Source organism: Phaseolus vulgaris, chromosome 9 (genome assembly GCF_000499845.2).
Source record: "Phaseolus vulgaris cultivar G19833 chromosome 9, P. vulgaris v2.0, whole genome shotgun sequence".
NCBI lineage: Eukaryota > Viridiplantae > Streptophyta > Magnoliopsida > Fabales > Fabaceae > Phaseolus > Phaseolus vulgaris.
In genome coordinates, this window is record NC_023751.2 from 902,638 (window position 1) to 923,813 (window position 21,176).

The window sequence follows — 21,176 nt, forward strand, 5'->3', positions numbered from 1 at the left end:
AAGATGACCAAAAGGTAAAATTAGCCTCCCTAAAATTCTTAGACTATGCCATGCAATGGTGGCATAAACTTGCAAAATGGACATTGGGATAAACAAGAGACCAACCGTGGTTTCTTGGGAGGATTTAAAAGAATGCATGCATGCTAGATTTGTGCCTCCACACTATAGGAAAGACCTTTTATTGAAACTCCAAAGGTTTCATCAAGGCACGCTAAGTGTGGATGCTTATTTTAAGGAACTTGAAACGCTTTTAACTAATATTAACATGCATGAAAGTGAGGAGTCCAAAATGGCTCGCTTTGTAAGTGGTTTTAAAAGGGAATTCCAAGATGTGGTAGAATTTTATGAGTATACTTCTTTAGAAAAATTGGTTCACCTTGCCATCAAGGTAGAATCCCAACTTTCAAAGAAAAACTCTTTTAAAAATTCTCATAATGATGACTTTTACCACACATCTTGGACAAATAAACAAAAATCTACTTCAACTTTTCCCTCCAATTTTAAAAAGGAGTCCACTTACAAACCAAAGGATTCAAAACCCTCATCTTCAACTCCTATATCACCTACCAAAATCTCAAATATTTTTTTTTTAAATGTTTAGGTTTTGGTCATATAGCCGCAAATTGTCCAACAAAGAGAATTGTACCGACCAGTCCTCGGACATCGATGACCGCTAGTAATGGTGGGTCACATAAGCTGGGTCCCACAAACGGTATAAGTTAGTGTGCCGATCAGTCGTCAGATGTCGATCACCAGGAAGTGTCGATGTGTCATCAGACATCGATCCTCAACAACAGAGTGAGGCCGATGTGACCTCGATCATCGGTGGTTTGAACAACAAAATTGGGCCATGAAAGGTGGAGCCCAGGAAACACACCAGTTATTAGTAAAACGCCCAGAGGTAGGGGGAGGCCCAAGTCACGAAGTATCCATGCGTGTGGTGTGGATAGCGCATCTGGGCGCGACACAAGTGAAGAGTCTTGGAAGACACTAATGCCCGTTAGGGTTAGGGTTTCCAAGGAGGTTGCATGCATGGCATGTGAATACTTAGGGCACCCCCAGAACAGATGGCCCCAGAGATTTGGTGCACAAGTTGGTACCCAGGTAGCCATTTTGTGAGTGGTTGCACTCCAGTAAGGGGAGCCTTATGTGCTAGATTACACTAAGATTGGGTAATAGCGGTGCGAGGGCATTCCTCCAGAAACCCTAAATGCGGGTAATGGAACCGAAGAAACCCTAGGCTATATAAAGGGTAGTAAGAAAACCCACAAGGTATGCAGTTTCTAAGATTAGAACTATTACACACGCATATTGTTTCTTGGCCCCAAATTGACTTGAGCGTCGGAGTGCAAACGGCCTCTAAGGCGCCCCCTTTGTCTTTGCAGGTACAGAGTGCTTCGATCTAGGAAAACGCGAACCTAGGAAGAGGCAAGCGGGCGTGAGATCGTCGTTAGAGTCAACCGGCAAGAACAAGAACCATGATGGTTAGGGGGGAGGCAAGTAATAAGTGAACATAGTGATAAATCTTCTAGATCTAACTCCCCTTCCCCTTCTAAAACCCTTAGTGATAATGATTGTGAAATACCTTGTGAAAGTGACTTATTGATGATAAAGCGAATGTTGGGAACAATTCCAAAACCTTTGGATGATACCCAAAGAGAAAATATTTTCCACACTCGCTGCCTTATCAACAACAAGTTATGTTCCTTGATTATAGATGGGGGTAGTTGTACTAATGTGGTTAGTACAAGAGTTGTGGAGAAGTTAGCCTTACCCACTATCTCTCATACCAAGCCTTATAAATTATAATGGCTTAGTGTCGATGGTGAAATCATGGTAAATAAACAAGTCCTCATAAACTTTGCAATAGGAAAATATAAAGATGAGGTTTTATGTGATGTTGTGCCCATGAAAGTAACTCATCTTCTTTTAGGAAGGCCTTGGCAATATGATCGCCATGTTTTACATGATGGCCTAACAAATACAATGTCTTTTTCCTTCCAAGGGCGCAAGGTTACCTTAAAACCCTTCTCTTCCCAAGAGGTTCATGAGGACCAAATAAAAATGAAAACTAAAAGAGAAAATGAAAAAGCAAAAGAAGGAAATGATAAACCGAGTCACAATACCCTATCAACTAAAACAATCATGTTGACTTGTGCTATGACTCAACTTGTCCCTCCAAGGTGTTCTTCTTCTTTGTCTTTTTTATTACCCAAGGTTCCTACTTCCACACCATCTTGGTTAAAGAATGTTAGGGATGATTTTTATGTACCTCATAATATCAACTAAAACAATCATGTTGACTTGTGCTATGACTCAACTTGTCCCTCCAAGGTGTTCTTCTTCTTTGTCTTTTTTATTACCCAAGGTTCCTACTTCCACACCATCTTGGTTAAAGAATGTTAGGGATGATTTTTATGTACCTCATAATGGTTTTCACCATTTAAGAGGACTTTTTCTAAAAAATAGCATCATTCCCAAACAATCTTTTCCAACATGGTCTGTCTATAGGACCTCCCTTTCTGAACTCCCCACGCTTACAAATTCTAAGTCAAGTTTGCGTTTCTTTTCTTCCGCTGTTTTATTTGATAGCAAACTGACTTTGTTATATGCAGGAGTACTAAATTCGTGGTCGAGTTCTCTCCAACTTGGGGGGCATGATACGACCCACATCCATAAAGAGATGACCATGGATGCCAACTTTGAAGGGTAATTTCAACAAGCAAAAGAAGATGCCATCAATAGGAGGAATGATCAAGGACCACAACACTTGAAGTTCTTCTTATTAGTGTTCTTAACATTGAGGCCCAAGCCCAACAAAAACCCAAGCCCAAACTGAGGCCCAAAGACCAACACATGATTTCATCATCCATCATGCCTCAGAAGATTATTAAGAGCAAGGGCACAAACATTAATAGATGAACACAAATTGATGTATCTTTTTATAATTTCTTTAGAGTAGAATTAAGTAGAACATAAAAGGGAGGTGTGGATAGGAGTTTAGGGCTTATGAGAAGAAGAAACAAAGTCACACCTTCCATGTGACATGTTTTTTGGCTCCATTTTCAAATGGTTTTCATTTGAATTTTTCCAACTAAATTTATAACCCTCACTATATATAGAGGTTCTTGGCTCATGTAAAAATATATTGAAATTCAAGTAAAGTTACTATACTCAAATTGAGTGAGAATTTGTGAGACTTGTTCTCCTTACCTAGTCTTATCTTGTGGGTCTTTGAGATCTCTCAAGTGGTGGCATCTTTCACTTATATTGGAGTCTATTCACCTTCCAAGTGGCATGTACCTCTTCCCTTTCTTCAACCACTTAAGTTCTTCCTATCATTTATCTTCTAATTCCATTTTTCATTCCATTCAATGCCTAAATATGATGTGTTGTTTTGTTCTTCATTCGAATCGGTTCATATGTCTTCCTTGTTCATTCTAATCGGTTAAAATGTGTTGTTTGCTATTTTAATTGGTTAATTTGTTCTTGTTCATGTGTTCATTTTTCCGCACCATGTTTAGCACTCATTCATCACCCATACTTGTGTTTTTCCTTTTATCTTTGGAAATGAACCTTCACATCTACTTAACACTTGTTAAGTTAATGTTTAGTGAGAATTTTCCTTAGATTTCTCACCTTAATTTCTTAAGAATCTTGATCCTAATTCTAAAAAGTGTCCCCTAATGAATCAACCTAAAACCAACTCACATCCCCTTAGTTTAAAAAACAAGTGTTACACTGGTTGCATGTACTAACCAGTGTAATATAGTGAAAAAACATAGGACTTAATATTTTACACCGCTTGGTTTGAATAACCGGTGTAAAACCTACTTGCAAGTTTCAACGATTCATAAACAAAAGAAACAAGCATGGGGCGATGGTACAACAAAGACGTTTAAGTATTTTGCGACGTTTGTTCTAGTCCTTTTTGTCTCTCTCTCCAACGCTAGCGTTTTCGATACATGCGAATCACTATTACACCTATGTCCTAAGATATCAGCATTGCCCTTAGTACCACATCACTCCCAGCACAATTACTATAAACCCCACTGCCACATCGTCAATTTATGCCACGCAAGCGGTGTCAAGTGTGTGCTAGTGGCAGAGGGTGTTAATAAAACATTTTCGTTTAACAAAATGTGTACATTGGACTACCACAACATGTCTCATACTACTAAAATTGCTAAAGCCTTTATTCTATCAACAATGAAGGAAACTTGTTTAAAGTTCTTAGACTTTAGGTTTAGATCTAATTTAATCTCGCAAAACAAGGTTGTAAGATAAGGTTTTGTTAGGATATATGGACATGAGAAGTTTATTAAGATAGTTAGAACATTAATGGGTTAGTTTGATATAAATAGGGGAAGAAGGATAAGAGGGATTCAAATTTGTTTGTGTAAATTGAGCATTGGATATTTAGTCTGAGAAAGGAGGAATGCTTTTGGAAAGGGCAACCCTTAGAAGAGAGTATTCTCTCATATGCAATTTTCTTTTCATCCTATTCATTAAAAGTCATTCTTTCTTAATTCTTGGTTCCTAATAGGTTTACACCCAATTTTTTAAAGTCATGTCACTTATTGATGTGAAACCTAACCACCACACATGATATTGCAGTTAAGACAACCCCAAGGGTGATTGCACGTTTAAGACAACCTTCCAACAATCTCCCTCAAGCCCATGACTTCTAGCTTGGAGTGTGACATTTGTAGGTGACCCAACAAGAGATCTAGGATATACTTTGCTACTATCTAAGAATTTTCTTTGGACATAACTTACATAATTTATTTGTAAGATGAAATTTGCACCCCACTTACATGTATTCCATTGTAGCCATATCACCAGATGATGTGTACCTAAATAACCACCCTTGATTTTGTAATAAAGAGAAACCCAATTTAACGCGACTTTTCAACAATAGTTTTCATCATTAACATGTTAAAAAGTCTCTAAAAAGCTCATATCTATTGGAAAAAGGGATAATTTTGTTTTCAAACTATCACATGAAGGATAACATAAAACAAAAATAAAAAAATACAAACAAACATAGGGGATTAGGCCAAAACCTATGCTGAAAAAACAAAGCGAAACATGGGGAGTTTAGATCTGTTGTGCAAGAAGTCTAAAAAAATGAATAAAATATTTATTCTCCTATTATTATATTTATTAAGAGTGATATTCCTTTTTTTCTTAACATTGATGAATAAGTAAGATCATTGAATTGTATCGGTGATACATAATCACATAGATTCATTCATGTATCATAACATAAGATTCATTTTAGATATGAATTGGTAGAGAGGAAAAATGTATCAAATCTTCAGATTTGAATTAAAAGATTTTGATAACTATGTCTGTTATGACATAAATAAGGAGAAATTAGTTAAGATAGTTAGAATACTACTAAGTTAGTTACTTGAGGTGTTAGATAAAAATAGAGGGAGAAGAGAGAAAATTATCCCTGGAATTTCATTAGAGCTTATTTTATTTCTTGTGTAAATGTGATGTTTTGAAGGAAACTTCTGTGGGTGAAGTTGGTGAAGCATTCAAAGTTGCTAGGGGAATGGTTCAATACTTTCAAGAGAATGCTTGCAGGTTTGCATCTATGGTTGCTGTGTCTTGTGAAAGACTTGGATGGCAAGATCTTGAAGGATTAGTTGCAGTTTCAAAATCGTGTATCATTTGGAGTTAGCAGAGATTGTAGAACTTACCACTATTCCCTATGTGAAAGTAAGCGCTAAGCACACTCGAGTTCTGTGATTGCTTGACAGGCTCCTTGGTATAATTTTATTTGCTTGTACTAGTAATCTTATACCCTGTTTCTTTCATTCAATTTGCATGGTTCACGAGCCATATCACTCTATAAAGTAGGTTTATGTACACCTCTTGCAATTGCTGAAGCATCCATTCCCGAGATAGTAAAAACACTTTAAGTCTTCATCGTGGGCCACAGAAGGTGATTTGTGGATTAAGTTTTCTAAATTCTGTTATGTTGGTTTAAGTTTAATATTTTCATATAAGTTGAGATAGTATTGATTATTCCTAGAAACTATGATGGAAGATGATGGAGTTATGACTTCATTCCGATTAGATTTTCTCGGTGGAGAGATGGGGAAACTTCATGGATTGAAATGGACAAGGAGCTCGCGTATAGTTTGTGGATTCCTTGAAGGTGAAGGCTAAGTATGGAGAGTGATAGGTGAGGCCTAATCACTTGATCTTGTGGAAATTTGAAGACTAAGTGTTTATCCTAAAGAGGTAGAGACAAGAGTGAAATTGGCTAGCGATTTGGGCAGCAATTCACTCATTCATTAATCTTGAAAAAATGAGAGCCAAGCACCTCAAGTTATAGGAGAGAGAGTTGAACATTTTGGAGCCAAAATTTGAAAATTCAAAATAAAACTCTCCAATAAGAATGTGTTATGTGGAGTCATGCTTTCCATGTTTAGCTCACACCTTTTATGTTAAATCCTCTCCACTCCTATGTTGCCATGTGGACGTCCATGTGCTCTATGCCAAGGTAATTTTCGTTCTCCAATATACCCTAGACGTTTTAGGGTTACATTGGGCTCAAAGAAGCCCAATTGTTACCCTAACTATTCACTTTTAACCCCAATTAGTCATATTTTACTATTGGTCCAAATACAAGCCCAAAAACCTATGCTACTTGGCCCAAATATTCGGTCCAATTATTTTATGCTACTAGGCCCAATACGTGGCCCATGAAATCCTAAACAACTTTATACAATTTATTTAAGATAAAACTTGGCCCACAAATAATGTTGACTAGTCAGCAAAAACCTAGTCTTCTAGTGTTCTTCTGGCCAAAGCTCTAGTTTATGTTTTGATGACTTGGATGTCTTCTTGGATATGTTTGTACATTCCTTCACCCTAGAGTTTTCCTCTTGATTGGGCCTACAAAAATAAACAAAATTCATCCTCCTTATTATGGGGTTGTGTGTGGTTGGACGGTTTTCATCATCCCCTCCTTCTTGAGAGGATTTGTCCTCAGATCTACAGGGTTGATATCAAACAACAGCCTTATTCCTGCTTTGAAAACTATGCTCGTCCTCCAGGATCAAATGTCGATCTATTGGAGTCATCAAACAAATCAAATGAGTTAGTTTCAGGAGTTGCATAAAAATCAGTCTTATTAAGTTGTCATTCCTCTTGTTTTTCTATTGTTTTTGGCAACTTTTCACAAGATTTCTTTAGAGAGGAGTACATAATTTTCTTTTCTAAGTTTTTCCTCCTTTGTTCTACATTTTTATTACTATACTCTTTAGACACTACCTTTTGTTCTAGAAGAGCTAGTGATTTTTCAGTTTTTATTTTTTGTTTTAATCTTATTTGATCATTTAACACCCGGGAAGGTGTTAAAGGATAAAAAAAATATTTATTTTTTTCATGTGTGATGGTAATCTCGTTGGTACAACCATTGTGCATGTAGTTTTTAGCAAATTGCAATGGTCGTCTCAATAAGACATGACAAGTTTCCATAGGCACTACATCACATAAAATTTTATCTTTATAGATGCCTACAGATAACTCGACCTTCACTTGTTGGTGATATCTTAGCATATAGTCAAAATAAACTACTATATATTTACCTATGCAATTCCTAAGGACATGATTCATAAGTCTCATGAAAGTGTTAGGTGCATTAGTGAGTCCAAAAAGTATCACTAACCACTCATATAGTCCAAATTTGGTCTTAAAAGTAGTTTTCAACTCATAACTCTTTTATTTTTATTTGGTGATATCCACTTTTAAGATCAATCTTGAAAAATATAGTGGACCTATGAAAGTCATCAAGCATATCATCAAGTCTAGGAATTGGATGCCTATATTTGATGGTGTTGTTATTGATGGCTCTATAGTCACAACACATTTTCCACTTGGCATCTTTCTTAGGCACTAACAAAATAGGTACAACACAAGGACTTGGACTCTTTTGAACCCAACCCTTCTCCAACAATTTCTGAACTTGTGATTCTATCTCCTCAGGATTAGTTCTATAAGTCGATATATTTGGTAAACTAGCTCCCATAACTAAATTTATTCGATGTTTTATATCCCTAAAAGATGGAAGTTTAATGGGTCCTTCCTTAGGGAATACATCACCAAATTCTTTTAAAATTCTTTTGACTTGAGAAGGTAGTTCACAAACTTCAGCAAGTGTGGCAGTGAAGTTTGTTCAGATAGAAGTATCTTTTCAATTTTATTTTCAAATTTTTCTTCTTTCTGAATGACCTTGTGGGAAGGAACACTCTTCTCCCACGCCTTAGCTTGGTCCCTAAGGACTTTCTCTTGATTTTCTATTTCTTTCTTTTTTTTCTCATTTTCTTCACTCTCACTAGTTTCTTCTTCTTGGCTACTATATTCATCTTTGTCCCTTAAGATCATAGTTCTTTCATTGGGACACTGAGATACTAAATGACCCTTACCAAGACATTTAAAACACTGAATTTCTCTAGCTTAGTGTATAAGATATGCTCATATTTGGACAGTTTTTGGGAAGGTTCTAGAGATGTTTCTTTTATACGCCATTCCCCTCTTTGGAACTCTTCCTTGTCATAAGATACAGAGTATGAACTTTGTTTTTTACTTGATTGTTTTCTCAAAAATTTGTTTTTCAACTTTAGTGTTAAGTTGAATCAAGTCATTTAAATCTTTATAAGGTCAAAGTTCAAATTTGTTTCTTATCTCAAGTTTGAGACCACCTAAAAACCTAGACATGGTGGTATGGTTTTCTTCATTAATCCCTGCCCTTATTATATATAACACCATCTTTTGCCAATATTCTTCTACACTTAGATTTTTTTGATGAAGTCTTTGGAGCTTGTCCATCAACTTCCTATTGAAGTATGAGGGAATATGGCGACATCTCAAGGCTCCCCTAAAGTCATTCCAATATGTAATGGGAGGGTCCTTGTGGAGATGTCTCTCTCTTTTTAGGGAAGTCCACCAATACATAACATTCCCTTGGAAACTTAAGGTAGCTAGGGGTACTTTCCTCTCCTCACTAACATGGTGACAAGCAAAAAGTTGTTATACCTTCATCTCTCATTCTAGATATGTTTCAACATTTTCCTTCCCATAGAAATGAGGTAAGTCTAACCTAGTTTCCTTTGGGTTTTCCCTTCTAGTTCTCCTAGGTTGAGGTTGATAATATTCATTCATTCTTAGACTCTCCTCAGCATATGAATCATTCAACCTAGAACTAGATGCATGTGAAGATTTTTTTATTTTTTTGGTGTATTCATCCTTTTCTTTAACAAGTTTCAACTCTTCTTCTAATTTAGTAAAATGAGCATCCCTTTATTTTAGTTGGGCATCATGTTGCAATTGTCTATATGATAGTGATTGAAAGTCCCTGGCTAATTGTTTTAAAAGAGATTTTGTAGACTTTCTATCACTTTCATTTGGACTAGAAGAATGAGAAGACATGTTTAAAGTTATGTGTTAAAAGTAAGTTACCACAAGAAAGATAAGTGGAGTAATGTAGGTAGATTTCCAGGAAAGGGAAGTGGATCACTTGGATCACTTAAGTACCAAGCCTTTCCTAGCCAGATTCTATCATCCAAGACTTTCACAAACCTTTCTCTAAGTAATTCACTTAGAGCACAATCAAGAATGAAAACACAAGTTTTATTTAAGAAAACAATGCAAAGCAATAAAACACACAATTGAAAATTGCTAACTAGAAAGCTTTAAACTAGGTGAATCCTAAAGGTGAGGCTTCTTGGCACTTAGAACCTCAAAGACAAACTCACCATCTAATTGCGCCATTAATCCACTAATTGTTCAAGGTTTAAAACAATTACCACTAAAAGAAAATACAATGAAAAATTGGATCAACAAATTTTAGTAAATCCTATTTTATGAACTCCTTTCTTTTTGGCACTCCTCCTATTTGCACTCCCTCTTTGTGTAGACTTTGTACAAGATTGTTGTTGTCCTCTTGCTATACCTCTTAAGGATATTCAACTTGGAGTATTCAAATCTGCACCTATTTGAGTGATAAGGTTCTCACCAAAGATGTTAGCTCCAAACTTAACAAGGCACCTTTGAAGCACTTCCACCAAGAAAGAGGTCAACAAAATTTTAAACCAACAAAAGTTCAATTTAAAATTGGACTACAACAAAGAGAGTTGATAGATGAAAAAACTTGAAAATGACAAGAAAACAAAAATAAGGTACTCAATAAAAGGTGGCACACAAATTGAACCTAAAGAATGACACTAGATTTGGATTAAGAAAACCAAAACAGTACTACTGAAAAATTGAGGTGTAAAATGCGTGACTTAAACAATTTATGTTGAGCTGGATAATTCAAATTTGAATTTGAAATTTAAACCACAGACAGTTCAAGATCTTAACTCAAATTTGGCGTTGGAATCACACCAAAACAATGCGACACTTAATTGTGATCAATTTTTCAAATCTATTGCCACTTCACCGTTTTTGTTCGTGCCAAATTGCACACTGCTTGTATTTGATTTATCATTTTTTTATTTTGAATTTTGATTCACTTTTTTTGCACTTTTCTTCTAACACTTCAATTTATTCAGATCCAGAGTTTAACAATTTTTCTCCAACGAAATTAATTTTTATAAACAAACTCAGCCAACACAATTTCAGGAAACCTAATCTGGAATTAAAAACAGTACTAATAAACTTCAAAGACACAATAGAATGGATGTATAGGAAATTGTATGGATCTATCACACAAGCATGAACTCAAATCTAAAAATTAAAATGCACCACAGGCTCAAAAACAGAATTATAAAACTGTACTCAATTTTAAAATCAAACAACCAAAATTATCAATAAAAAGGACTACATAGAATTTATGACATTTTAGGATGCATATGACTTGACAAAACAGAATTGGATTCAAAAATCAAAATGACTCAAATCAAAACAATATGAACTGATTAAAACATCAAGAAGACTCAATTTAAAAGCAAATCAAAACAAGAACACAAAAAAACTACATGGAATCCTACACAAAATTGCACACGGATTGCTCAAGAACAATTGAACAAGATGCATCGATTGGAATTTCCAAACAACACACCAAATTAATTTAAAATATTAAAAAACATCAAGACAATATGGAAGTGATGAACAACACGGAATCCAGAATCAACACAAAAATTTAATATGAAAAGAAGAAGGCACACTTAGCTCTCGAAGAACCTTGGCTCTAGATACCACTTGATGGAGTTGTGGCTTCATTCCGATTGGATTTTCTTGGTGGAGAGATGCGGGAGCTTCATGGATTGAAATGGACAATGAGCTCACGTAGAGTTTGTGGATTCTTTGAAGTTGAAGGCTAAGTATGGAGAATGATAGGTGAGGCCTAATCACTTGATCTTGTGGAAATTTGAAGACTAAGTGTCTATCCTAAAGAGGTAGAGACAAGAGTGAAATTGGCTAGAAACTTGGACAACAATTCACTCATGCATTAATCTTGAAAAAATGAGAGTCAAGCACCTCAATTTATAGGAGAGGGGGCTGAACATTTTGGAGTCAAAATTTGAAAATTCAAAATAAAACTCTCCAATAAGAATGTGCCATGTGGAGTCATGCTTTCCATGTTTAGCTCACACCTTCCATGCTAAATCCTCTCCACTCCTATGTTGCCATGTGGACGTCCATGTGCTCTATGCCAAGGTGATTTTCATTCTCCAATATACCCTAGACGTTTTAGGGTTACATTGGGCTCAAAGAAGCCCAATTGTTACCCTAACTAGTCATATTTTACTATTTGCCCAAATACAAGCCCAAAAACCTATGCTACTTGGCCCAAATATTCAGTCCAATTATTTTATGCTACTAGGCCCAATACATGGCCCATGAAATCCTAAACAACTTTATACAATTTATTTAAGATAAAGCTTGGGCCCAAATAATGTTGACTAGTCAGTAGAAACTCAGTCTTCTAGTGTTCTTCTAGCCAAAACTCTAGTTTATGTTTTGATGACTTAGAGTTCTTCTTGGATATGTTTGTACATTCCTTCACCCTAAAGTTTCCCTCTTGATTGGGCCTACAAAAATAAACAAAAGCCCAATTAGACCCATATTTGCAATTAAATCAATAAACCACCTTTAGGTCTTCATCCTCCTTGTTGTGGGGTTGTGTGTGGCTGAACGATTTCCATCAGAAGAGGCCCAAGCTCAGGCCCTAGTTCAGGCCTAACAACTAGGTCCATGACAAAGAGGATTCAAGAAGATTGTGACTCTACTACTGATGGCAGAGAAACTTTTCTTTATATGTTCAAAGAGGACCACAAGAAGTAAAGCCCAAACCATGGGAGCTAGTTTCTTTATTTGTAATTTCAGTAGAATAGGATTCCTTTAGCATAATATGGGAGGTGTGGTTATCATTGTAGCTTGAGTAGAGCATTTTAGAATAGGAAGTTAACCTAGCTTCTAGAACTTTGCTCCTAGGGTGTGACATTGACTTTAGTCAATACCCTAGTAGCCTATCTTTTGAGTATTTCCCATCCTACTCTTACTCCTTCCTCTCGGCACCATCTCCTATAAATAGGGTGCTTTGACTCGTGTTTTGTAAGATCAATTTATATGAGTAAATACTGCCAAATTTTTTGCAAGCTTCTACTCCCTTTTACATCTTGATTTTCATCTTCACCTTTTTCCAAGTGATATGGCTCAACTAATCAATCTCCATACATTTCATGCATCTACAAGGAACCCATAGCTCTATATGAGCCATCCTTGATCTATCACCTCCATTGCTTTCGCCACCTTCACATTATTAAAACCCATCATTTGGTATCAACCCATCAAACTATATGACAAATTGTAAATATGGAACCAAATTAACTAAATTAACATTTTTTTCCTAGAGAAAAGCCCATTATCAATGTACTGTACTTTTAATTTATCCAAGTTTATCTTTTTATGTACATTTTGCTTCTTAATTCATTAAATTGATTTTCTTAACTTGGGAGTGTGTGTGTGAAGCTGCCTTTCATTTTCCATGTTTTATAAGTTGATTTTGTTTCATTGAAAGTTTCTGCCCAAAGGAGCTTACAATTTGGTTAGCAAAAAGGATAAAGAATGGTGCTCGCAAGATTGTTCTTGATCAAGTTGAGGAGGCTAGTAATGCTGCTTTCTTAGCCTTTAACTCTCTTGGGTTTAGTGTCCCACAGTTTGCTCCTCACCTATTATCTACTGCTACTCATGATTATATCCGGCAAGGAGCTGGAAGTACCTTCGGAAGTGACACAACTGACACTAGTCGTAATTTTGTTGATGCAAATCACAATGATAATTCTAATAAATTTACTTTTGACAAAGAAAAAGAAGACTTAATTAAATTATCTGTTAATGGTGCTCGTGGAAGGAAAATCAAGCAGTAGTATGCTATGTAGCTTGTCCACTTTTCCAGTTGCAAGATCGATAATGGATGAGCAGAATGGTAATTTTGACCTTGCTAAAATTTCAGACATGTCCAACTTCTTTGCTCCATTTCAGAAACCAAAGGATAAATCTCGTGTACATGATAGGTGCCATGCTCATTGTACAGAGGAACAACATAAGAATGGAAATTTGACCAGTGGTAATTGTGGTTGTTCAAGCAAGAAAGGACCCAATAATGCAATTAGTGGTCCGGGTGGGCTTGGTTCATTTTTGGAAATATGGGACACTGTGCCAGAGTTCTACTTTGATATCCATTACATTAAACGATTGGAATTGTAGTCTGCTGCCCCCTTTGAAATACATGGCATAGCCGTTTGTTGGGAAAACTCTCCTGTGTATTACATTAATCTTCCCAGAGATATTTCGTTTTCTGACAAAGGAAAAGATGATTGTTTATCCGTGAGTACATGCAGTCATAAACAGAAAGTTTCATCTTTTAACTCTAACCAAGATTTAGAGATTGCTAGGATTAGGTGGGGGCAGAATTAGTAAAATAACAGGGAAAAGAAATGTCAGAAAGTTCACCTGGAATTTGAAGATTCAGATTCAGGTGCTAAAAAGGCCTGCATTTCCGGTTCAGAAATTCAGATGTTTGGACACACCTGGACAAATTGTGAAGCTTGAAGTTAGACAATTCTTATGTGTTGTTTCCCCCTATTCATGTTCAGGATGCAATTGATCTATGAATTGCGGCTTGGATTCTTTGGCCTGATGAAGAGAGTAGCTCTACTGCAGACCTGGATAAGGTAATGTAAATGCTTGTACTGCATCCATGAATGTACGGACTTGTTCCCAGTTTGGTATCAATTTTTGATGATTTGACAGTGTATCTTACGAGTTTCAACGATTGTGGTTGACAATATAGGAGTTGAAGAAGAGGTTATCCTCTGACGAAGCTGCAGTTGCCAATCAGAGTGGCAGGTGGAGGAATCAGATGCGAAGTGCTGCTCATAATGGTTGTTCTGCTCTTTGGAAATTACTTGTTTATGAGGATCTTGCTGAAGTGCTTATGGAATAGAAATTCCGCTGGTAAGTATTTATGAAGCTTTGGTATACTTGGAAGCGTGTTTGATGAGTATTTTACACCAATTTTTCTTTAAATGCTTTGTTTGGATTTGGAAGTGGATTTGAGAGAGTGAATTTGAGATGATTTGAAGAGAAAGTGTAAAGAAAATGAGGTTGTTTGAATTCAGGTAAATAAAATAGAAAGTGTAGGGAAAATTTATAAAAGTTTGTGAATGATATGATAGATGATATTGAAATTAATTTTTTTTAATTGATAAAAATATAAATTTACAAATTTATTTTTATATTTAAAAATTGTTAAAAGTTTAATTTGATGGATTTATTTATAAATTATAATTATTTTTAATTAAAATATTATTTTCATTGAAATATTATTTTTGATAATGTATTATAACTAATTTCAACAAAATGCAAAATGATATAAAATTTGATAAAAAATATTTAAATATTTATAATTATAAATATTTAATAAAAACTATTTTTATATTAAATAATATTTTTAGTTTTTAATAATTAATATAATTATTATATAATTTTTTATTTATTAAAATTATGTTTATTATTATTATTATTTATATTTATAATTTACTATATATGTAATATGATTAATTATATTGTTTTATAATAATTCTTTTTTATAGTTTTAATTATATTTTTTTATATTTGAATTATAATCTTATTTTAAATAAAATAATAATAATTTAAATTTAAAGTAAAGTTAATTAAGTAAATTGAAAATAATATACAACTTTCTTCGCAGTTTTGCAAAGAAAGTTTGAAACGATAATCTAATATTGAACAATTTCTGGATTTATGTAGAATGCTCTTATCAATATGTGGTGATGGATACATCTTAATTAATCATTCACTTAATTAGTCATAATTTTTTTTATCCTTAATACAACTGGTTTCATAACTCTTTTTTTCTCATTTCCCTATATAACGTATACAGTGAAAATAAAAATAAGAATATATTTAAAAAGTTTTTTTTGAAATTTCTTTTTATAATAAAATATTTGATAATAAAAAAATATAAAAAGTATTATCATAAAATAATAATTTATAAAGTTATAAATTGAATGTAAATGAAAAATGAGAGTAACAAAGTATCATTACTCATTTGAAAAACATAATTTTATATAATTTAGTTTTAATATACTTATATAAACTTTATATCATCAATCAACTAAAGATATTTTTGGAAGTCATATTTAAGATATAACTTAACAGGTTGAGAGAAAAAATTCCTATAATAATAAATCAAAAATTAAACTGTGGATAGTTTTATCTTAAACTTTTGGATTAACAGATAAGTGGTGGAGGATCCTCCACAAATGGACAAAAAGAAATGGAAAACTCACACCCACAACTCTCAGGACATCAAATAAAAATAAAAATAAATTGAACGCAGAACTCTATTATTAAAATGAACTAATTTTAAGTCTACGTTCAATCAAGAAGCAACACAACTTCCTTCCACTGATTGATGCATGTAATTAGAAAAAAAAGCTATTAATTTACAGGATGCTGTGCTGAAAACGTTCTTCCATTAAAGCCAACACATATGAATATAATGTATATATATATAATTGGATCCGCTAACTACAAAAAACACTAATTTGATAATAGGCTATCCTGAAACTGCTCTTTCATTAAAAGCAACCAACCAATCTGTGAAAACCATTGCCCAACTTCAGAAACTCCGAAGGGCTAATGTTTTGCATTACATATAAGCAGAACCATGGACAACAGAACATCATTTGGATATAAGAATTATATCCATGCAATAAACAAATCAACCTGTACACAATGCAGAAAGACCCTTGGTCTCGAAACACTATTTTTTAGGTCTGTATGTTTCATCTTATACTTCTGTATGTCTTCTTACAGAGTAACTTCAACTCCTTATCCAGTTAAAATTGCACATTAGTGTATACAGATGCTCCGAAAGCATGAATTGCATCTTGTCCTTTTCCCAAACCTTTAGAGGGTGCACAGGTGATCAACAGTGGAACCTGCTACAAAGAAAGTGAAAAATAAAAGTTTTAGTAAAGAAGAATTATTGAAGATTTCCATCGTACCAGGCAGAAGGACCTTGAAGTACAATAACTTGAGAACTATAGAATGGAAAACCAGCAATATCACATTTCATCATTGCAATGCATGGCATAAGCAAAAGATGCCACTGATAAACATACGCATGCAACAGATGGAAGATAATGTCACCGATAAGATACTACTGATAAACATACACGTGCAAGAAAAGAAAGATAATGCCACTGACCTCCCAACAACCAAGAAGCACCTTATTCCTTCCTAGATTTTGCCCAAAAGAAACCCTTCTTTCTTGTAGGGTGATTATCTAACATGGATCTGGAACCCTTTGACCCAAAGGAGAAGTGTCGCCGCAGAAAAGGTTTCCCAAAGGAGCTTCTCCTGCTGGAACTGAAGTCATTCCCAGGACCTTTACCTTTAAACCCTCTCCCTTTAAAATGATCAAACGCACCAGAATCATCATCAATATCACTGTCCACAATCCGATTCTTTGATTTATTGTTTCTAGCCTTCAATTCCATTTCAGCTTTAAGGGCTTTTGCCGACAACTTCATAGTTTGTTTTTCACCGAAAGTGCAAACTGGACAAGCTGGATCATACTTATTGATATCAGATGTCATTCTCTCCAAACATTCAGCATGATAGACATGTCCGCAGATAAGTACAGAAACTACTGAAAGATCATTACTCGCAATTATCTTTTGAGTGCTCCAAGAAGACTTGTCCGCTAAAAGTTTTGAGCAAATTCCACATGATTGCAAATCAACTGGTGAAGCTGAAAACCAACTACTGGATCTATTTAATCTTTCACGGTTAAAACCAAAGGACTCACTATCAAATGACCACCTTTCTCTGTGAGGAGTTCCCATCAGCTCAGAAAAACCAGGTATAGACCAACCATCTGAAGATCCACCATGGGAGCGCATACCCACCTCATTGTTCCATGAAGGAAACACTGGCCTCTCTTCAGACAGAGAGAAGCTGCTGGGTGACTTGACTGCTGGGATTCGGCTATCAGAAGCTTGCTTTGATAGCTGATATCCTGGGGAATGGCAGGGCCACCGTAAAGGGGTCGAGTTTGATGGAGGTATGTGACATTGGGATGATAGAGAGGATGTTGATAGAGATGTTGAAGGCAGTGACGGTTTTGCAGGAGATGGACAAGATATTATTGCTGATTCCGCCAGCCCATTCACCTAGAGTGTGATTCATAGTTAGAAAGTGCTACAAAGAAGTCACATACCAAATCTGTGTGCGTGGTTGGAGGGAGCGCGTATCTAGTAAAAGGGTCATATTTTCTGAATGAAAGAGTAAGTCGAAATTGTACAGATATACATGGATGGACTTAAAGTCACGTGACTCCTAAAAAAGTCACTTCATACAACATGCATTTTCATCTTGATCATAATGTCAATATTCATTTTTTTTCACTCATAAAAAAAGGTTTTCTCACTAAATACACCCCCATTAACACACATTCACCAATATAACCTCACCTGTTCCACACTCACTTCCGTTGAAACAGTCCCCGAAAAAGATTGGTCTGCAATAATCACAAAATAATCATATCAGATAGTGTAAAAGGGACCAACTGACAGAATAATAGTAAAAAACCATTGGATTAGTTAAATTTAAAGTGTGATAATCATATTTTAATAAGCTGCAAAATAAGCACTACAGAACCACCTTATCCATCATAATTATTTTCTTAGTTGCCTAAATTATATTCCCAGGTTCTATTGAAGGAAGTACTAATTACAACTCACCTAACCTATCTAAATAACCAAAAAAACTTCAATATCCTTAACTAAAAGCTAAATTGACTAAGCCTAGTTGTTAAGAATTATTTCCTAACTTTGTTGGGTAGAATCCTCAGAAGAAATACAAACGAAATATTTATAAGAAAATAAATAACTTTCATGATGTGATCATACAAGAATGATCTCCAGTGTTTTCTTAGCCAAGGAGATGAACCGCAAATGATTGAATATCCACCTTGAATTTTTGTAGGGAGCACAAGCATGGACACAGTAAGAAAATTTTCAATATTTTGGTGGCATCCGACTAAACTCAACATGTTTGATTCATCAATTATTTTAATGGAAAAGGGTTGTTGAAATGAATTCACTCTTATTCATGCTTAGTCATTTGCTTTTATTTTTCTACAGACTATCACCAACACCTCCTGTCTGAAAATAGGGATCATCCCAAATAGATCTAAAACTGTTTGAAAATCTGGTTTCTTAATCTAACAAGCTGGAAGTCTGTAACTAAATTAATCTAAGACAAGTTTCAGAATAAACAAAGATGCTGCTTTTCCATTATCATCTTTTCTCTTTTCGTTTCCCTTCTGGTTTATTATGTGGATGGTTTAACTTCATACATTGATTAGCATTGTCAAATTTAAATTCCTAGCAGTACATTTCTCGTATTAGATTAATGGTGCCATCATATTTAAATAACCATTTCTAACCCCTCTATTCTTGCTACAGCAACAATGAGAAAAATAAAGCAAAAACAGTTGATAGTTCTTTGGTTTCTGCTCTTACAATTTGTTCTCATATCTGATTGCTTTGGACACAAAAATACGTGAGAAGACATCATTTCTCCAAGTTTCAGATATGTACTTAAATTTCATATCTTTCACACGTCTCGGTCATTATAAGTGAAGAATGAACTATGAAAAACTGAGTGAACAGCCAGTTCTAGAAAACTCCAACCCAAGTAGGTTCATGTTTAAAACCAAAAGGCAAAATTCCCAAGGGTTACCTGATGTTGAATTTCTCCCGCGTACAGCAGTTGCTTCCGAAATTGGAGACTGTTGGCATCTTTTCCGTTGATAATTATGCAATGGACTTCCGTCCTCTGACACATATGCTGATTCATTTTTATTCTCCGATCCATCATTTCTGCTAATACCATCAGAAAACCAATTTATAGAAGTATCTTCACCAGCTACACGCCCTCGGTGATCCCACCGAAAGCTCCATGTTGGAGAACATCGAACATTCCGATGCAAAATTTCACTGGTTGATCCACTTTGTATAGTCTTGTCTCTGCCAGCAACACAACAAGCAGCACCCATTGCGAAGTAGCAACAGTTCTTAGTTTCTTACACCAACATAACCACTGAATGCGTCAACAAATACAACCATTCACTGGTTAAGACAGCACTATACCTGGAACAGTAATAAAAAAAAGGCAGACCATCAATTGCAACAATCAATAATATGACAACCAAAAGCATGACCCAAGAAATCTTTATTCACCTTTACTCAACCAGTAATTCTGCTCAAGATAGACAAAATTCCAAATCAAAAACCCCAAAAAACCCCAAATAAAATGAACACAAGAGAAAGAACAAAACTGAGTTTAGAATAACAAGGGCACTGGAAGAGTCTAAGGACAGTCGGTATTTTCTTATTTTTAAGAGAACGCGTGAACACCACTTCAAGACACAAATAAACTTCATAAAAGATCTAAATCAATATAATAGTGATAGTGATGAACACACAAACTTCAAAACTATAGAATATGCAGGAAGAGGGGCAAAAGCTTGAAGAGCATTCTTGTTTTTTTTCTAAATGATATTCTACTCTCATCACGGATATCGTACCAACCTGAAAACACCATTTTCACAGGCGACACAAGAAAAAAAAATAAAAAATGATTCCCCCAAAATTGAAAAGAGGCCTCGGATATGATCCAATAAATTTGATACAGTTTTAAAAAAAAAATAACTGTAAATCCGATTAGAGAAAACATTGAGCTCACTGTAAAAGTCGGAAGGATCCGACATAAACGCCAAAGTAAAGGAGGAATTCACGGTGAAGACTTCCAGAGCTTGAAGAGTAACAACAACAGTAATTAATATTCTAGTAATTGAGGAGGGAAAGGAAAAACAAGCAGTGATTTTGAAATTTGGAGCATAAACATGGTTTTGGGTACAAAATGAACACATCTTATGGCTATAACACCGACTCAACAACCCGTACCTTTTTGAAGAAACCAAGAGCCACACCACATAGAGAGAAAGAGGGAGCGGAAAGACGAAAAGAGGAGCGTTTCAGCTGTTTCTTACGCCGTTTTGAGGCTCTCCCTCTTCTTCAGTAGAGGCGATTCGCACATGAGCTTTCTGAAGTAATAAACCAAAAATGCCTCTCAGCAGTTTCGGCCAAAAAATACTTCTAAAAAAGAGGTTTATCAATTATTATTTTGGACATTATTTTTTCTTTCTTTTTACAATTAATAAATAAAAATATTCGATAATATACATAACATTTTTTTATATAAAAATATTTATATTAATATTCTCATTATTGATAGCAATATTAGGAAGGCAGCTTTTTTGGTTGCCCTGGGAATTTATGCCATTGTTGTATTTCTTTTTCCTTCATATCAATCTTTGCATATATTCCTGAATTTTGTGTCCAATACTCTTTCTTTCTCTCTTTTCTTTTTCTATTAAATATTCTTCTAACTTTGATATAGTCATCTTAAGCCTAAATTTGGTTATTATTTAAGAAACTTGTTGAAATTAAAGTTAGATTTTTATGTGGATTTGTTTATCATTATATAATTTGAAACTTAGATGGAAGAGCCAAAATCAAAAGCTTTCTTCCAACTTTCGGTTGGTACCT

The 21,176-nt window shown here is 34.9% G+C and overlaps 1 protein-coding gene and 1 pseudogene across 2 annotated transcripts; one reads left to right on the forward strand and one right to left on the reverse strand.

Moving 5' to 3' along the window:
* The first annotated feature begins 76 nt into the window (after positions 1-76).
* LOC137820569 (helicase and polymerase-containing protein TEBICHI-like) lies at positions 77-14,485 on the forward strand (annotated as a pseudogene).
* Positions 14,486-16,009: 1,524 nt separating this feature from the next.
* On the reverse strand, positions 16,010-20,745 carry LOC137820743 (uncharacterized). 2 transcript variants are annotated; one of them, XM_068624976.1, is made up of 5 exons: positions 20,532-20,745; positions 19,306-19,715; positions 18,033-18,079; positions 16,766-17,732; positions 16,010-16,496 (listed from the first exon to the last, which is right to left on the reverse strand). In XM_068624976.1, exons 2-4 carry the CDS (start codon positions 19,619-19,621, stop codon positions 16,788-16,790), a joined length of 1,308 nt encoding a protein of 435 aa, XP_068481077.1. In that variant the 5' UTR covers positions 19,622-19,715; positions 20,532-20,745; the 3' UTR covers positions 16,010-16,496; positions 16,766-16,787. The 2 variants fall into 2 exon arrangements, with proteins under 2 accessions (XP_068481077.1, XP_068481078.1); XM_068624977.1 differs by having other exon boundaries at positions 16,010-16,499.
* Positions 20,746-21,176: the final 431 nt, after the last annotated feature.

Bases quoted from the DNA above. Each gene is read 5' to 3' on its own strand.
- LOC137820743 (XM_068624976.1), bottom strand. From the start codon at position 19,621: ATGGGTGCTGCTTGTTGTGTTGCTGGCAGAGACAAGACTATACAAAGT. The intron at 18,080-19,305 runs GTAACCCTTGGG...TGATTATTGCAG, and splicing joins CGGGAGAAATTCAACATCAG to ACCAATCTTTTTCGGGGACT. The intron at 17,733-18,032 runs GTGAGGTTATAT...ATCACACTCTAG, and splicing joins CGGAAGTGAGTGTGGAACAG to GTGAATGGGCTGGCGGAATC.